The 18,092-nt window shown below is 42.9% G+C and overlaps 1 protein-coding gene across 1 annotated transcript in view; it reads left to right on the forward strand.

Annotated features, from left to right (window-relative positions):
- Positions 1-18,092, forward strand: part of DLGAP1 (discs, large (Drosophila) homolog-associated protein 1) — a gene marked incomplete at its 3' end in the record, with an annotated part of 137,882 nt that overhangs the window by 39,735 nt on the left and 80,055 nt on the right. Inside the window, exons 3-4 of the mRNA XM_009701921.1 lie at positions 4,175-4,352; positions 6,800-7,040. Coding sequence (XP_009700223.1) covers positions 4,175-4,352; positions 6,800-7,040 — 419 coding nt within the window. The remainder of the gene's footprint in view (positions 1-4,174; positions 4,353-6,799; positions 7,041-18,092) is intronic.

The following is an 18,092-nucleotide window of genomic DNA, read 5'->3' on the forward strand; positions in this document are numbered from 1 at the left end:
TTTAGATCCTTCGCTAAAACATTTTTTTCTGCTTAAATGAATACCGTCCTGCCTCTCAGAGCCCCCCACGGGCTTTCAGTAGCAGTTTGCCCTCACGTGTGGAGTACCTCAGTCTCCTCAGAGGCACAGTGTGGATCAGAGGCACTTGCCTGCCTTTACCCCGGGGAGCCTTTATTTCTCCGCTGGGACGCGGCAGACTCCATTTCCACCCGCCTCAACTCAGGGCTGGCTCCTTTCCTGGTCAGTCTCCTTGGGACACCCGCAACGGCAGCCAGCAGAGCGGCAGAAACCCAAATTCCTCATCTTCTCCCAGCACTTTGTGCCGTGGTTCTTGGGAAGCACGTCTAGCAGTGCTACTCCTCCCGCCCTGTGGGTTATCGGCACGTTGCTGTTGTGGCTGGGCTCCCATCCGCTGGGGTGAGGCCAGGGGCAAGGGCAGCAGTATGGGGGAAAAAAGACGATGCAGCCGGTTTGGGGACCTGCCACTTGGGAGTGGAGCATCCTGCCTTTAGGGACAGCCCAGCTCCAAAGCACACCTGGCTCCCCATGCCCGCTGCAAGCTCCGTGAATGCTGCTTCAAGCAACATCATCACATCATGTACCCACAAGGGACTAGAAGCCTCCCAGGCAAAAATCTCTCCTTTACCGTAGCAGGAAGGCTGAGCTGTATGTAAGCCTCTCTGAAAGGGCTCTGGTTCAGGAGTACCCTTCAGCGCTTGTCCCGTGTCGCACCAGCAGGCACTGCAGCACAGAAATGATGCGGCATGCTTGAGGAGCTCGTTCAAGATCTTTAATAATTCACATCCTCCTTCTGCCATTAATATATCCAGTGCAGTGAGTGGAGCTAACAGACCGTTTTGTATTGGCCAAAGAGCTGTCCCAAAGTCTCAGTCCCTTGTCTGTTGTAGTTAGTTGTGGAAATTATGACGGCACGAATGGAAGTTTAGGTAATGCAGGATACATAGGAGATAGGGTTGAACCCTTAAGGAAGAAAAGAATATTTTCATTTACAGGTTACTGGTAATAGTAACTGTGAGAAGATAAATTAGACATGCAGATCTTCCCCATCATACATAGTCAGATTTATCCCCAAATGGAATGTTTTCAAAATTTCCAGTGGCATTTCAGCTGTTCATTAAAGTGTGCTGTAAAACATAGTGACGATTTATTACACAGCTATAAAAGCAGTAGTAATCATTATAAACGCAAACCTTCAGATGTTTCTTTGTCTATGCTTTAAATATTTTTCCTTTTTTTCTTTTTTTTTCCCCCATCACTATATCTAATGAAACAGTGATCGTGGCAATCAGTAAGCAAGGAGCCACCTCCTCCAACAGCTGCCAATATCCTAGTCTGATTTATACAGCAGATGGGAGGTATGCGCGGGCTAAGATAAGTGGCCACCTGTAAAAAATGGTTTGAGATATGTGCCAAACTGGCCAGTCATGTAGTCGGGAACAGAAAGAAAACAAAGGCAGCTGTGCTGACCACCCACATCTGAAACAACGGGGAGACATTTACTCTCCTGGATGGAGGCCCTTGTTCCAAGCAGAGTTGGGAAAACGTCATGCAGCACTAATGCATACAGAAAATGAATTTCTGTAACTTTTGTGGTGGCTTTCCATGACACTTGGAGCGTCTGATCTGTACTCTGGCTGCCACAGCAAAATCTTGCTGCTGTGGGTACCCGCATCTCGTTATAGCGGTTCCAATGTTTAAAGGGCACCTGCCTCAGCACTTGCAAATTTCTGTCTGGCAATAGCTGTGCGCTGAATTCTGTGATGTGCTGCAGTCTTCTTGCGAGCTCAGCTAATCAGTGAGCAGCGACAAGCCCCAGGTGACGTATTTGACTAACTGGCAGCTAATCAAGCATATTTGAATTTTGCATGTCACATATTGGCAGCAAACTGTTCACAACATATTCATAAAATACAATTTGAATTAATTTAAGGAACGCATTTTGGGCAATGCTGATCAGTTTACAGATCTGCAGGGTGGTGAAGTAGCTTGTGTGCATCTGAAAAATTATGTCTGTTGAATTATTCATTCTATTTTATCTTTATTAATTTTTTATTTCTTTATTTTTTTATCCAAAAACAGACAAGATTTTTTTTTCCAGGAGTTCCATGGTTAGTGTTAGTTACCAAAATGTTGCAGCTAACCATTAGTAACAGTCGCTTGTTCGACACTTTCTCTTCCTTTTTATGAGTTGTTTGTAACACCACTAATTCTGATGTCTAAAAACCTTCTACTTTTGTCATGTGGAATCAAATAGCATAAGGAGTCAAAGCGTAAAAATATGGCTGCTTTGAGTATTGCACTGTACACACAGTGAAAATGGCAAGCAAAGGCTTTATCTTCATCTTGTGACAGGAATATTGAGTAATTAGCATAAGTTTACGTATTTTTATTAGGCAGGTAATTAGCAGCCAGAGAATACAGTATTGTAGAGCTGACCTAGATTTTATTACGGTATTGTACCATTTTCTGAACTACTTAGGTGTGCGATTACACAATGGAATTGTCCTCCTAAAATACGTTGACAATTACCAGAATTGTGCATGCCACTGGGAAATTGCTCATACTAATTACCATCGTTAGCTACTTGAATACAAGATATCTGCAAATGCTTGAGTAATTAGACGTAAAATGGATTCTCTTCTTTCAGGTCAGCTGTGTGTGTATTTCTAGAGACTAAGGGACCAAGATTAAGCCTATAATTAGGTTACAGATTTTTCTTTTGTATACCTGCAAACATCCATGTGAGTTGTACATTTTAAAATGGAAAATTTAGTTAATATTTTAATTTGCTTGCTTTGTAATACTTGGAGAATATTGAAGATATTTCAATACATACATCAAAGAACCACCTTTCAATACTTTATCCATTGATTAATAGTTTCAGAAGAAATATCCCCAAAACGAGTTGTATTGCACAAGCGGCATGACATGGCTCACTTGTTGTGACTCGCATCTTTATAGGATGCCTCAGGTTGTGAAGACAGCCCTTAGCCAGCATTTTCAGAGGATAAAACATCTGGCAGGTGGAGGATTGTTTCTACACGTTATAACCTTTGCTAGCTGACTCTGGGCACATACGGCAGGAGTACTGCAGTTTGTGCACGTTACCTATGGGGGATTTTTGGTTGTTTCTGATGACTTGTACATCTCATCTGTCACTTGTATTGGAAAGATGGGGAAAGTTATCACTTCAGAAACACAACCGTGTTTTTTTAAACTTCTAATTTGACATCAAGTCATGTAAAGCTACTTCCCTAGCCTACATTTTCTCAACTTGCAGCTGAAGCCAGGAATAAAATAAAATCTAAAGCACATCAAAGCTTACCTGGTGCCCCAAATTCTTGGAATGATTTCCCAGGTTAAGATGTACTATGAGTGCATTTTGCATGTTGTGTATGATCTGCCTACCCTGTTGGCCCCAACACCCTTGAAAGCTCCACGAGAAGCATCCCCATTACAGGGGGACATGCACGGGTGTCAGAGTCACAGCACCAGCAGGTCCGTGCAGCACCAGGTTTCCGCAGAGAAACAACCCTTGAGAGGAGTAGAGGCCCTGCCGTTCCTACCAACGGCATTTCAAGAAGTGGATGTTCAGCTGATGTTCAGCATCATCCAGCCAATCTTACTGTGGGGTCTCTCCTCTCTTTACCCCCCTCCCAGCTGGTTTTGGTGGTTGGTGCATTCAGCTCTGTGAGGACACAGGGCTTTCTTCCTTGCACTCACCTCAGCGGCTCCGCTTGCTTTTTTAAAACCAACACGTGAAGTCATTTCAATGTTGTCACTTCAAAAGTCCCACACAGCGAGGGGTTTGTTGGAGGTGGTTGCTGCCACTGTCAGCACAGTGTAAAATTTTTCCGTGCTGCTGTCAATAAATAAAATGGAAGTTATTTTGCCATTCTACTTAGGCATGGTTTACAAAAAACAAACAAACAAAAAAGCTTTTCTTCCTCCCACCAAATGAAAGAGTGGGGTGATCCAAATAAAAGTACTGACATTATCCTTATTTTATAAATATACAAGGACTCTGTAATGACTTATTCAAGTCTTGCTGTTCCAGTGAAAAACACCTGGTTATTCTCACTCCTGGTGAGGCCATTTGGATTTGATGAAATATGTTTTTTCTTTCTTTCCCCCCCGCCCCCAACCCTCCCAGGATATCCAGTGAACACTCACCAAAGCTTCAGATCCGGAGCCACAGTTACCTGAGGGCGGTGAGCGAAGTCTCCATCAATAGGAGCCTGGACAGCCTGGACCCCGCGGGGCTGCTGACGTCCCCCAAGTTCCGCTCCCGCAACGAGAGCTACATGAGAGCCATGAGCACCATCAGCCAGGTGGGTGACCTGCCACCGCCACGCTGGACACCGACCGAGCCCTTGCAATAGGAGAAACTGCATTTTGCTTGAAGTGGGATCAGGCCATTCCATGCCACACATTTTCATAATGTTTTTAAGAAAACAGGAGTGTTTTCACACAGTCTTCTTTGTGAGAGTGTAACGTTTGATAATGCCACAACCTGCCCTTTGCAAATGGTGTGCACAACATGCAATTCCCTTGAAAGAGCAGTCTAATTTTTTATTTTTCTTTTCCAAGAGCAGGTGCTCATCAACAATGTCTTTAAACAGGGTTCGCTTAAGGATCTTGTGCTTAGCACTTCAAATCAATTTTTTTGGCATGCCTCCAAAATAAAAAGTTCACATGCTGAGTGAGATGCTAAAGGAAAATTAAATCTGTAGTGTTTTGTACTTCACAATTTTATTAGTATTTTAGTAGAAATTTTAGAGCTTTCTTTGTGCCATTATGTGCACTCTTAACTCTGTGCACCTCTGAACTTTCCACCTATATAGTATAAATGTTGCAGTATATATATTAAGTGCAAAGATCTGTCCATATTGTTGCCCTGAAATCCTGCAAAACCTCTTCCTGCTCATTCTAAACTTGATGAAAAATGAAACCGGCTGTGACACATTCAGTTTAGGAGTTTTAGTGTCATAAAATAGCCTGTCCTTGCATACTACGTGCTTGTCCAGTTGAATTGGTCAGGAACAGATCTGAAAGAAGTGCAAAAGTGCCATCTCTCCACAGGGCACTGAGCCAGTACTTCATCTGCTAGATCCTGTCGCTCCTTGGTATGATTTTTGGCTTGTGGGCTGAAGCGGATTATTTGGATAAATCACTGGGATAAAAGAACTGTCTTACACTAGTCCAGAAGTGCAGCAGGCAGGGTGTGTGGTGCCAGATACTGGCCCCTTATTACTGGTACGTCAAGTGATTGCAATGTCAAAAAAAGCATGTGACATCGTTGATGCTAGGACTTCAGCTGTGGCCATAACAAATATACCTGCCATTCAGAATGGAGCTGTAGTTTGAATTTCTGCGGTATTCTATATTGGGGCACTGCAACTTCAGAGTGTTCACCTGTGTATTTTATAGCGAGGCACTTTGCGTAGGGTATGGGCTGATGCTCTAGAAAGAGAGTCAGGATGTACCTAGGAGGAAACGGCACTGAAATCCAGGTCTCAGAGGCAACTATATGAACATTAGGTTAGGTTACTTCTCAGCTGGACACCTAACACTTACACAAAGCTGTCTGCAAAGAGTGAGCATCATTTCCCAATGTGAAGAAGTTGTAGTGGGTTTTTAAAAAAAAAAAAAACATTATTTCAGAGATGTTTATTTGTGCATATGGCTATTCTCTGCCACAGTAAAATTGTTCTTTATGATGTACTACTACTCTTCCATGCTCTTTTAAATAGTTTCCCTTTGAAAAAAATATGTTCTACTCTTTGAGATTTCTCTTTTCAGTTATGAGTACAAATACGCAGCATAACATTTTCCTTGGTAAAATTAATACTGGAAAAGAATTTCTAAAGGTTTTTTCTGCGACCCTAACATAGTCTTATCTCCTCCCGCTATCTTGGCTTTTTGCATGCTTGGAAACTAACAAGATGCTCAAGTGATGGTTTTTTCGCGTGCGCATTGCCTACAGGGATAATTATTGTGCTTTAATGCCAAGCTCAGGGCTCGATTCTCAGTTGAGAAACATGAGCATCCATTACTAATGAAGCCGAGGTGAATGGTTTCCAGGTTGGTAAGACCTGCAGCAAGGCCACAGGCTTTTGAACGTTCCTTGAGCTGCGTAAGTGCAAGTCTGTGTCACCACCTAGTGTCTGCTCCACGGAGGGGCTAAGGAGGCCCTCGCATCTCTTGCTCTCAGCCAGAGATGGACTTACACAAACAGTTTTCCCCTGCAGCAAAGCTGGTTCCCTTATCAGCCTCCCCTTCCCAACTGTTTCTTACCACTTCTACCCTCGAGCTTCCCAGCCCCTCAAGGTTATCACGGTGATTGCCTGTGGGTCCCATTGGTTGTGCGCCGGGGTTAAGCTGACCTTTTTTTTTTTCCTCACCCCCCCAGAGAAAGTGTGATTTTTATTTTTCAATGCAATGATCATAGTTCAACCTCTGCTGTGGGTCCAGGGTGACATAAACCAGACGCTGCTATGAGGACTCCCAGATTCCCACCAGTCTCGGCAGGAACCAAGAGCCTAAACTCTGCTAAATCTCCACCTAATGCCTCTGTCTCTTTTTTGTACATTATTTTTTCCCCTAACGATTGTTGCTTTGTAAAATGGGATGTGCTTATGTGCCATTCACCTGTTCTTCGTGTGTGAAGGGATCTTCTAAGAGATGTTGACCATTATGTCACTGTAGCTTGTTGAGTGTTTGTACCAGGTAGGCTGGTGTATGGGATGTACTGAACCTGCCCGGTCTTTGCCTGCAGGTGAGTGAGATGGAGGTGAACGGTCAGTTCGAATCCGTCTGCGAGTCGGTGTTCAGTGAACTGGAGTCTCAGGCAGTTGAGGCACTGGATCTGCCCATGCCTGGCTGCTTCCGCATGCGGAGCCACAGCTACGTCAGAGCCATCGAGAAGGGCTGCTCCCAGGACGACGAGTGCATATCGCTGCGGTCCTCATCTCCCCCACGTACAACCACCACGGTGAGGACCATCCAGAGCAGTACTGGTGAGTAACAAAAAGGGAGATCCAGAGAGGGGGCAGAAAGGGAAGGTACCTTTCTGTGCAACTCCATCAGATCAACGATGGGCTCTTCTCTGTCAGACACCAAGCCCATAAGCGAATCTGTGTTTCACCAGGGAGCTGGACAGACTAATCAGCCTAAAACTACACACAGATCAAGGCTGATGTAGTTGAGGTCCCTCCTACATCCAAGCTAATTTATTCTGGGCTAAAAGCACACAGAAGGGAATTCCAAGGCCATGTCTCCTCTTGTTCTCCTCCCCAAAAGAACGATCAGATTTTGGCAAGGCTGAACAAGAAGGCTCTGGGTTAGCAGCTCTGCTGGCTCTTACTAGCCAAGGAGGGTCCCTCTGCTGAGTTTTTCTACAAAGCTGAGGTGATCTTTTTCTTTTCTAAAAGTTACAAGTTATTGGATGTGTTGTTTAATGGCTCAGGGAGACTATTACAGCTCTCTAGGCCGTATCCCAGGGTGGGAATGAAGAAGGGAAAAAGAGATCTGCAGGTAAAAACATGCATGTTCACATCCTGCTGTTACTCTTTCTGCAGTTCAAATCCTTCAAGCTTTGCGAGAGAGAGGTTTCAGTCTAAACATGAGCCTTACAAACCTTCCTTTTAATGTTTGAGGTTGCTTTTCTTTTGGAAATAACCACGATGAATCCCGGATTCTGTCACCAAAATTAGTGCTTAAGGGGAAGAAAAAGCAAGTCAGAAATCAAAGTCCGAATCTGCCTCTCTCATTCAGGAAAGCAAGAGGCAGGAACCGTTACAGGTGTGTGCTCTTCCCTGTGGGAGGATGAGAGAGGCCTCTTTCTCTTGTCCTCTCTGCATCCATTCTACTGCTTTACACAAGCTTCATTTACTATTCATGTACTATTCACATTCATGACTAATATTGACTGTTACAAGTATTTCACTGTACCTACTCTCTCATTTCCCAGTTCTTTAATTTCTGTTTTCTGTACTCTAAAGTTTTGCCTTTTTGTGTGTTATCTCACAGGTGCAGTTGTTTATACCTTGTAAGTTCCTTATCTCTCACTCCAGTATTTTTTAAAGCTGCTTGTCAATTGGTTTATGTCATCAAAGGACACTTTCAATCCTTTTACCAAGAATGTTCAGCTTAATTCATGATTTTTCTGAAAGTAACTAGTTTAAGTACATGGAAATACATTGGCAGTACATGGCAATGTTGGAATACGATGTTGGAAATACGTTGGCAGTTCTCATCTAAATCAGTAACCCTTAAGAAGTAGTATTCATGTGACAGCATTTCTGCTGTCAAAGTAGATCTTGCATGCACGCAGGGTTTGCACCACACCACAAAGACAGGATTTACGTAAGGTGTGTGTTACTTCGTTGTTTGGTATTGGCTTGTGTCAAATGTACTCTGACGCAAAAGCTGAAGGATGGGAGTTGTCGAGGATGTTTCAGTGTGCGTTAGCCTTTGTTAGATCAACTTGGGTGTCCGAGTGGTTTTTCAGTTTTTTGAGAATGGCTTTGTTAATATTTTTCCTCTATAAAAATAACTGTAATCATTAATACAGAAGAGGATAACTATTTTTTAATTAGCTTTATGTAAGAGGTTGTTTCTGTCACTTAGAAAAGTGGTGCCTGTGTTTGGGGATGGTGGTGTATAAATGGCTGTATGCACCAGCCAAAAACACTGGAAAACCTGAAAAAGGGAAATCATTCTTGTAAAGTGTCTCTTGTTTATGTTCCTTTTTTGTAGTAAGGCCACAAATAGTGGCCTAGTTTCTTCTCTGGGTAGCTGTCTTTACTAAAAAATCGTATGAAGAAAGCTATGTTATTGAAAAATGTGATCCAGTGAGTCTGTCTTGGGTTACTGCTTCTGTAGTCAGCCCCTTAAAATGCAGAGAGAGGAATCGTTTGCAGCCCTCTCTTTGCACATCCGTAGAAGCATTTAAAGACTCCTATAGGTATCTGGTTTTGGCTCTGGGAATTTTACTGAGTTATCTTTCTCATTTTTTAATTCTTGGGCTCCCAAGGGCCCATCCCTTGCACTGGTAGCATTTCAGACAACTTGTCTCTTTTACTACCTGACTTACATACCACACTCTGTTTAATGGGGATTAGAGCTGAATTCATTCCATCCAAAAGCATCTATATTGGCTACCTTGCTGTTGCCTGTGGCTGGCTCACAGAAGAGAAACCTGAAAGGTATCGTTGATGGTTTCTATTAATATCTGCCTCAATAAAATGGGAAATGGCACAACAGCTAGGTAGATGTGAAGAAAGCAGAACGGTATCTCAGACTTAACTCCACTGAGGTGATGTTTCAAATGCTTTTGTGGGAGACATAAGGGCAGTTATGATCTAAACTACGGATTTAACATCCCCAAATGAGAGAGCTGTCCTCCTGCCCCAAAAACACCTCTGCCTGTTCAAGTGAGCAAGTTTCCTGTCATCAACATTAGCAATTCCCTCAGGGACCTGTCTTTTCATTCACTAATGCACAAAGTTGTGATCATACACTGGTGTTGGGAATGACTACTGGAAGCCCAAGAAAATGCCAGCTTGATGACGATGGAAAAGACAAGGAGCTGCCTGTCCACTGGATTCAATATTATTCCTCCAGAGCAATGACCCACAGCTTTCCAGGGCATCTAGATAAAAGTATGAAGCAAGCATAGTGGACAAAAATCACACTTACCTCTGCCTGTTAGCCTGTGCCACAGTGGTTGCAGCCTCAGATTTTAATTTCCTCTTGCCACATAGTCTTGGGGGTTTAGTTCTGAAATTAGGAACACGTCTCTAGTGGCATCACTGTTCAGTTCCTGAGGATGTGCTCAATCTAGCTATAAATCCAGCGCTAATGCACAGAGCTCAGCTGCGGGTGACTGCCCGACTGGTGGCCTTACTGACTGCATCCGGCTGAAACCGAGCCCGAGTGTGAAAAGGGGGATGTAGGCACAAACCTGTTGTCGTCAAGGAGATGAAATGTTCTCGTGTGAGTGGGGAAACAAATCCAAACCTCGCCAAAGTGAAGTTCCTGCGTGTATCTGGGAGGTGAGTACTTTGGTCGTAAGGCAATCTTGTATGTGAAATGATGTTTCATCCTTGTTTTTAAATGAAGGATTTTGGAATGAAGAAGAGAAAATACTTTATATGAAAACAGAGCTAAGTGCCATGTCACAACTTCATCACGGCTTGAAAGCTAAGCACTTGGAAAGGTCCATTCACCCTCGTATTTGCTCGCTCGGCACCGGTCGTACCCACGGAGGCAGCCGGGCCCGTCCCTGGGAGCCAGGCTGTGCAGGCTGGGAGCTCCCGCAGCTCTGAAGTGCTGGCATACGTTATACGCCATAGCCTGCACTGAAAATTACCACCCATGTCATTTGGTCTCTTCCGAGGAATTTAATGAGCTGTGAGTTATTACATAATTTGATGCCAGGTTATTTGCGGATGCAACAGCCATTGTAGCTGAAACTCTTCAGCCAACAGATTCAGTTACTAAATAGGTAGCCTTTTAACAACTTTAAAAGTCTGTAAATCATTTCAGTGAGCTTAAAGAGTACGGTAATTAAGAAACAATGAAATTTTAAAGTAGTCTGAAGAACATCTTTCTCCCCCGTTTCTTGTGTCTGTGTTGCTAAACCATGCCTCTGCATTCCTGTGCTGCGAACAAACCTTACGACGTTGTGAGGACTCGGGCATTAGCACACGCAGGTACAAATATATAATTGAGATTGGATGTGTTTAATTTGAAAATTATGTCTCTGTAACAGAGCTTAAGTAGTAACACCAGGAAAAACTCTGCACTGGATTGCAATAAGTATTTTCTCCGTATCTGTCCCCTTTACGGTCAGGTAAACAGAAATATCAAAGTTATCTGCACCAATGCCATCTGGTGATTCTCGGTGATACTGCACTTCTGCTTAAGAGCAAACCGACCAAAAATCCCAAGGAAATCGTGCTGTGTGGCCAGCCGGTTAGAGAAGGACTGAGAGTTACCGCAGGATGCGCTAATTACCGTGCTTCGGCTGAGCGAGCGGTTTTCCTTCCCTTCGTTGGAACAGCTGACCAAGAGGGGTCAGGTATTTTGTGGAAAATCTATAAGGGACTGCCTAGCCAATAAAAAAATAATGCAAACAAATTTAAAAATAGACTTGTGTCAGGCAGAATTAAAAAATAAAATCAAATCCTGTGGCGAAGGAAGCTATAATTGACTGTAGGCCAGCTGTGTCCAAGCTCTTTTGGACTCCTCAGAGCTGTCCTTTCAGAGACTGTCCTGTCCAAAAAGAAACAAGGCATTAGGATTTCAAATTTGATTTCCAGTTGAAGCTAGGATTGGTTTCTGGATCTGTACCAAAATTAAGATATTTCCGCAGAAAGTCTGAAGAAATATAACTAAGTTAAGGCCTTCATGCAGATGTTGAGCCTTAAAATAGATTTGAAGAGTGTGGAAAACTGTTTGACAAAGAATTTACATGGTTCATTTCCTCTCTTTCCTTGAGTAATCCTGAAATGCAGTCTGCCTTTGGATCCGCTATCAAATTGCTTAAACCAGCACTTAAAAATGTTTTCCTTTACTAATGAGGAGCTGACCTTGGAGGAGAACGCTTTTCAATTTCAGAGGCATCTGACTGTAGCTAGAGCAAGTTTCATCTTGTCTATCCCAGAAGTCAGCTTTATGAATGTTAAGCTCCACATCACACCCAAAAACCCCCATGTTTATGAAGATGGTGGAAGTGTTTAATGAGAGGAAATCAGAACAGAGCTCCCGCTGGAATATTTCTAACAGATTAAAACATGATGCAAGGCACTCATGGAAATTGCTCTGATAATAAGTGCCTGAGAAGGAGCAGGACTGAGCCGTGAGAAAGGGTCAGCCACGCAAAGGCTACTCAAACGTTTGGCAGGTTGCACCAGGTTGGTTTACGTGTGGTGTAGTTTTATGCCAATTGAAAACAGGAATTGAAATAGGTTTAATAAATTCCATTTTACCTTTTGGGTGTAAAGTCTGTGTGACCTGAAGACACATGGAACTTTGTGGCCTGAAAGACAGGGATTACTGGAGTAAATATTACACAGGCCCCTACTTTAAGAATACTTGGTAGTTACAGCTGGTTTGCAATTTAAGTGATGTCAGGTGGTGGAACGTATTACATCAATTTTTTGTCATCCTCCCTGGTTCTGCCTCTTTTCTCTGTGTGGTTATGAATATTGAATTTAAACTGTTTGGTCCTATCTGAGACGTTGCCCAGACGCGGAGAGAGACAACGGGTGGCATTCACCCCGGAGCTTGGTGATTCTGGTTTCTTTACGACAAGGCCGCTTTCCCTCACAGCACTTCAGGAAAGTGCTCCGTCCTCGCAATTTCAGGTGACTTACTGAGCATGAGGGCACAGCGAAAGCTCGGAACTTCCTAAAGAGAAAGGGTGAGACAAGAACTTTGTTTTGTAGGGTATGGCCATTTTTTTTTTTCCACCTCTGAAAATGTAAAGCTTGGAGTATTTAAAAGTGGTCTCCAAAATTATAAATGTGTTTCAAATGCAAGAAATGAAAGACTCGTAATGCCCTTTGGTATTCAATCTTTGCTTACTATTCTTACTCTTCATTCGCTTGATATGCTTCTAAACTTTTGGGCTAAGGCTCTTAGGTAAAAATATGAGAAAGATCTTAATCATTCAAAACTGTGATCTTAAAATGTCTGGAAGGAATGTGTTGTCTTACTCTGTGAACATTTCCAGAAGCACAGAACAACTCTGCTGTTTTGTTCAGCTAGCGCTTGTATGGTTGGCTTCTCCAGTTGTCCAAACGACTTGGACATCTCCAAGGCAGAAAACGAGTACATCACACTCCAGCCCCACTAACTCTGGCAATGCTCATCTGTCTCTCATGCTGGGGAGTGCCACACTGGGCACAGACTCAAGCTGTGGTCTCACCAGCACTGCCCCTCCCTGACACTGCCCGCTGTGCTTCGGCAAAGACCGCCTGGGGTGCAGTCAGCCGTCCTCAGCCCGAGGGTACGCGGCTGAGTGCTGCTCAGCCTCCTGCTCTGCAGGACCCTGATGGGCCTTGTCTGGTGCTGGGAATAGGATGGCCATCAGCCCGGTAGATTTGACAGTCTCTAACAAAACAGGAAAAAACATGATTTTTCAGGAGAAGGAGATCTTTAACAGAAATCTGTATCATTCTATGAAAAGAACTTTTAAGGAGATTGTTCATCTAGTGGTAGCAGGAATAAAGAGGATGCAGTAATTAGTTACGTAAAATGTAAGGTTTCATTATTTGTTAGTCTCTTCTTAATTTCTTTACAGAGATGAAAAATTGTATGGAAGCTCTTTGCATACATCTATGTATTCTGCCATTCTGCCTAAATGTATTCTGCCATTAATTCGTTTCTTTTGATTACACTGCACACACTAAGGTGATCGTCGTTTCAGGTGATCAGATTTACATAGTTCTCCCTAAAGGACTACGGATCATCTTTGGATTTGAGCTATGCTTTTGCTTCAGACGAGGTCTCTGTGTTATCAAACGGACCACTCTCTGGAGGTGGTTGTAGGAGTGTCCGGAGCCCCAGTTGGATGGAGAGTGCCTGGTGTACTAACGTGGTGAGACAGCCCTGGTCCCACGGTCGTGCACCCCACTCCCACTGGTGTGCATGTACTTTGTATAAGCACCCCGATGGAGCCTGCAGCTGTGCTTGTCTGAGTATATTAAAGCACCTGAATGTCCAGTGCCTAGCTGAGACAGAACACCACTTGATTTACTGTAACAAATGTACAGGAGGGTATTACAAGCAAAACAGTAATTTGAAGGTTGCTGTGTTGCCTGAACACTGCATGCCTCAAGCCTCATTAACTGAGAATTAACTGCTTTCTAAGCCTATAAACAAACATGAAACCTCAGTGATTTTGCCACAATCCAAGAAGCGGTGGCTAAATCAACCGTCTCTTCTGCTCCTTGCTGCAAGGCAAGTCTGCCCTGTGCCGTCAAGCTTGGCCTGGCTGAAAGGTCTACCTCAGGTAGAGGCAGTTCAGCTGGGGTCTGGTGTCCTGACAGTGAGCTCAGGGCAGGGCCAGGCTGAGGTGGCTTCAACAGCGCTGACTCCGCAGCCTTGTGTATCTGCATTTTTGGGGACAATGTTTTCTGATTTGCCAGCAGGACTAGGAACTAACCCCCTTTGAAATATGCCTGGAATTACATTGCAAGGAAGCAGGTTTCCCGTAGCAGTGCTGGCTTATAATTGCAAACTAATGGGGAGAATGTGCAGCAGAATATAAAATAAACCCACAGTCTGTTTCCACTTACATATTGTGTGAGGACAGTATAACCTTTATCCAAAATGTTGTTCTCAGGGACTGGTCATTGCTCTAAAACAGCAGAACTCTGGGCATTAAGGATACATTGTCCCTTAGCTGAGATGCCAATACCAAATGAAGGGCAAATAATTCTATTTTCACTTTATGGAGAAATACAACAAAGATCTGAGTCTTTTGTTTGTGCCGGCTTATTTCTGATGCAATGTTTTTGTGATGGCGGTGACAGAAACGAGCTGAATCAGTAAGCCGAGGACATGCCCCAATTTATATAATGCAATCACATTTTCAGTAACAATTCCTGTCATTTTCCTAAAATAGACTACTGTGGTCACTTTTAACTACAGTTCTCTTTTGGGACACAAGACTTAGGCCTCTTTCCTGAAGGGTCTATGCTTAATTAATACATCCAGTGTGTAAAAATAACTCAGGTTGTTCTTTTTAGTGTGTGCTACTGTCCAGTCTTCAGCGATGTCTTGGCACCCACGTGCGGTAAGTTCCACATCATTCCTTTAAGACAAACCTGAATATTTTGGTTGTCCTCAGATATAATAATTAGAAAGCTCTCTTGAGCCATAGCATATTCCAAGAAGTTACAGACGAGATATTTGATGGCTTTTTAAAGTGACTGAGTGATTTCGGATTTTCAAAAAACTAAGTAAGAATTTTTAATAAGTGGGTTTAATGAGTACAGCTCTGCAGGGCCCCTCTTGCGCTACAGCAATTTGTTTGGAGCCGTTATATTTCATCATGTCAGTAATTCCCATTTCAGAGCTCAGATATGATGCATTAGGTACTGGATCCAGTAAATAATTACACATTTTCATGCTTCCTAAGTATGTGTTTGTGCAACAGTCTAACAGTAATTGGCTCTTTGAAGCTATGGTGAACTATGGGGTGCATATATTATTAACCACTTTTTGAAACAAAGACTGCCTTTTTTCTTTAGTAATTCCACAGAAAAACCCAAAGGAAATGTGGCAGCAAAGAAATCTGTACATTAAAAAAAAATTACAGAAGCTCTGAAGTATACACAGAGATGTGATTTACTCTTTTTATTTCTTGCTATTACCCCTGTCTTACTGCGCTGCTGCTTACAATGCTCGATAACGAAGCACAATGCAACTCAAATACTGGGATCTGGAAAACACCTAATGTTATTTTGCAAAGAGGGACAGTCTGGCTGCCATCACAGTCTAATAGTCCCTTTTATCAAAGGCACACTGGAGGCAAATGCTGGTAAATCTGTTCTAATGCCACAACCTTTGTCTGGCCTCTGGAGGGGGAAATGAATGTGTTGGTCTTTGGAAATTGTTTTGCCTTACTGAATTTGGCTTTGGTCAGATGGGAGAGCGCTAAATTGCATTCCACTTAAAATGCAGTAAACCATCTGAGCAGAACAATTCCTAGTTGCTTTGATCAAGGATTTGAGCTAAGCTATCAGAGGAGAAAAAAAATATAATAATATCACAGAACCCTCTACTGTGACAGATCTCTTGCTTGTTCTGTTGAGAAAGACATCTACTTTTTGTCTCTGCACAGTCAAGACGATGGTGGTTTGATAACCATTCTCTTTGCTGTAATGATTTTTCAAATTAATTCTGTCTTTAGCTAAAGTAAAAAGTAGATCTGTATCCCTCTGGGAAGGTTTAGATGGAAGTCAGACAGTGTAATAGTATAACAAAGTAAATGCTGGCAGACTCTTTGTTTAAACAAAGCAGGCTATTTCTGTTTTGAAATTCCTTGCTCTCAATTTCTTTTACCTCTCTTCTCCAGAACTTTCCTTAGAGTCAAATAAAATTATGTACATCTGTGGCAGAAAAAAGCCAGGGTCTTAGTAGACCAAAAATAAAGAAGCGATGAATAAAACCCAACCCACCCATGAACTACCAGCCCCAATCTGACTGCCTCAGGAAGTCCTGAGAAAATCTGCCGCTTTCCTTTCTGCGTGAAGGGTAATTTACACCCAAGTGACAGAATTAGCTGTCGCCTGGTGCCATGGCCTTACGCTGTCTTATCTCACACAGTTCCCTGAACTCTCATGTGACATTTTACCATTTGTCTCTTTTTTTAAAAAAAAAAAAGGGCGGGGGGGGAAGCAAGGGAAGAAGATATTCAGAGAGATGGAGGTGGGGTGAGGGGAAGTATTGCATCTGTGTTGGAAGCTCGGATAGTGAGGTTTGCAAGGCTGCGTGCTCTGATCTAGGTGAGGTCAGTTGTTGTCTGGTTACCTACTTCCAAGGGAGCTGGCTCTGTCCTTACACATACCGCTTTATGCTGTCTCTTACCCTCTTTGGCATGTTGCTATGGGGAAGTTAGATCATCTTAAAAGTGGTACTAATGCGCAGCTAAGACTGAAATGCTTATTTTCTTTTCAGAAAAAGGGAGACAAGGGCAAGAAGTCGTTAGTTAAGATTTCCAATACCAACATTTACCCTTCCAAAATCTTCCTCTAGGATTTTATCCACAGCTGAAAAGCTGCATCACATGCACCCAAAAGTGTACCGTGTCATTTTGTGTAAATGGGTGGTTGTGTTTGACCTCACGTGAGCTACCTCGGGGGCTAGTGCTTGGCCAGGCACTCCCTGTCTTCATGGCCTCTGCAGCTGGCGGCACGTCAACATCTGTTCTGGTGTTGCGTACTTTCATGGATTACACGTGGCATTATGAATGAGAATGCCCTCCCATAATCTGGTTTACCTTCCCAGTCATCCCCCTTTCTGGACTTCAAAGATGTGCTGCAGTCCTGGAAGCCTTTTCCTGTTTCTGTCAATGCTTACTGAGAATGTAAGTATGTATCTATCTCCCTTACGGAGAGTATGTACGGCTAAGTTAGTTGAGAAGGCTCGTGCTGAGTACAAAGATTGGACTTGTGTCCTTTGAGCTTGGGTATGGTTGAGTAGTAGCTGTAGGGTGAAGGCATACGAAGCCTGACAGCATGTGGGTGGGAGTTTTTTTATTTAATAAAATAGAATACCCCACCCTACAGGTGATATACATCAATAGAGAAAACATGTATCTGTAAATAAGTAGGAGTTAAAGCAGTTCTTACTCTTAATATTGTACTTTTTTCACCATAGTTTTTTATTTAATAAAATAGAATAGCCCACCCTACAGGTGATATACATCAATAGAGAAAACATGTATCTGTAAATAAGTAGGAGTTAAAGCAGTTCTTACTCTTAATATTGTACTTTTTTCACCATACCTCCTTTCATTGAAGAGCAAAGAGTTTGATTGTTAAGAAAAAGAGATGAGAAGTGACAAAAAGGGAGGGAGAAGGACAAGGGAGAAACTGATTTTGAGTAGAAAAGTGGGTCCAGAATAGTTTCATAAAACAGAAATGTGCCCTGCACTTCAAAATTCATTCATTTCAACAAAATGTAGAATCAGTAGCACCTTTCCCTGTGTGAATAGTTAATAGTGAGAAATAGGTGCATAGAGCTTTTAACCTGAGTTTTTCCAAAATGCTTTGTCTTCTCTTTATTCCTCCATCACATATGACTTGGTGTGTAGACTAGATGGAGATGGTGGGCTATCTAGCACGTTTTATTGATGCTCTTTGATCCCCGCGTGTAGCCAGTTTTTGACACTTATTTTAGAACGTGTTTTCTGGTTGTGATGAGTATCCAGTTTCCCTGCAGGCAGGAGATATAGAGGGATATGAGATGGTCATCAAATTAATGGCGTCCAGAATGCCTTTGTTGCATTCAAAAGGCTGGCAAAACTAGTGAATGGAAAATAATGAACATGA

The sequence above is a fragment of the Cariama cristata genome, unplaced genomic scaffold (assembly GCF_000690535.1).
Source record: "Cariama cristata isolate BGI_N322 unplaced genomic scaffold, ASM69053v1 scaffold996, whole genome shotgun sequence".
NCBI lineage: Eukaryota > Metazoa > Chordata > Aves > Cariamiformes > Cariamidae > Cariama > Cariama cristata.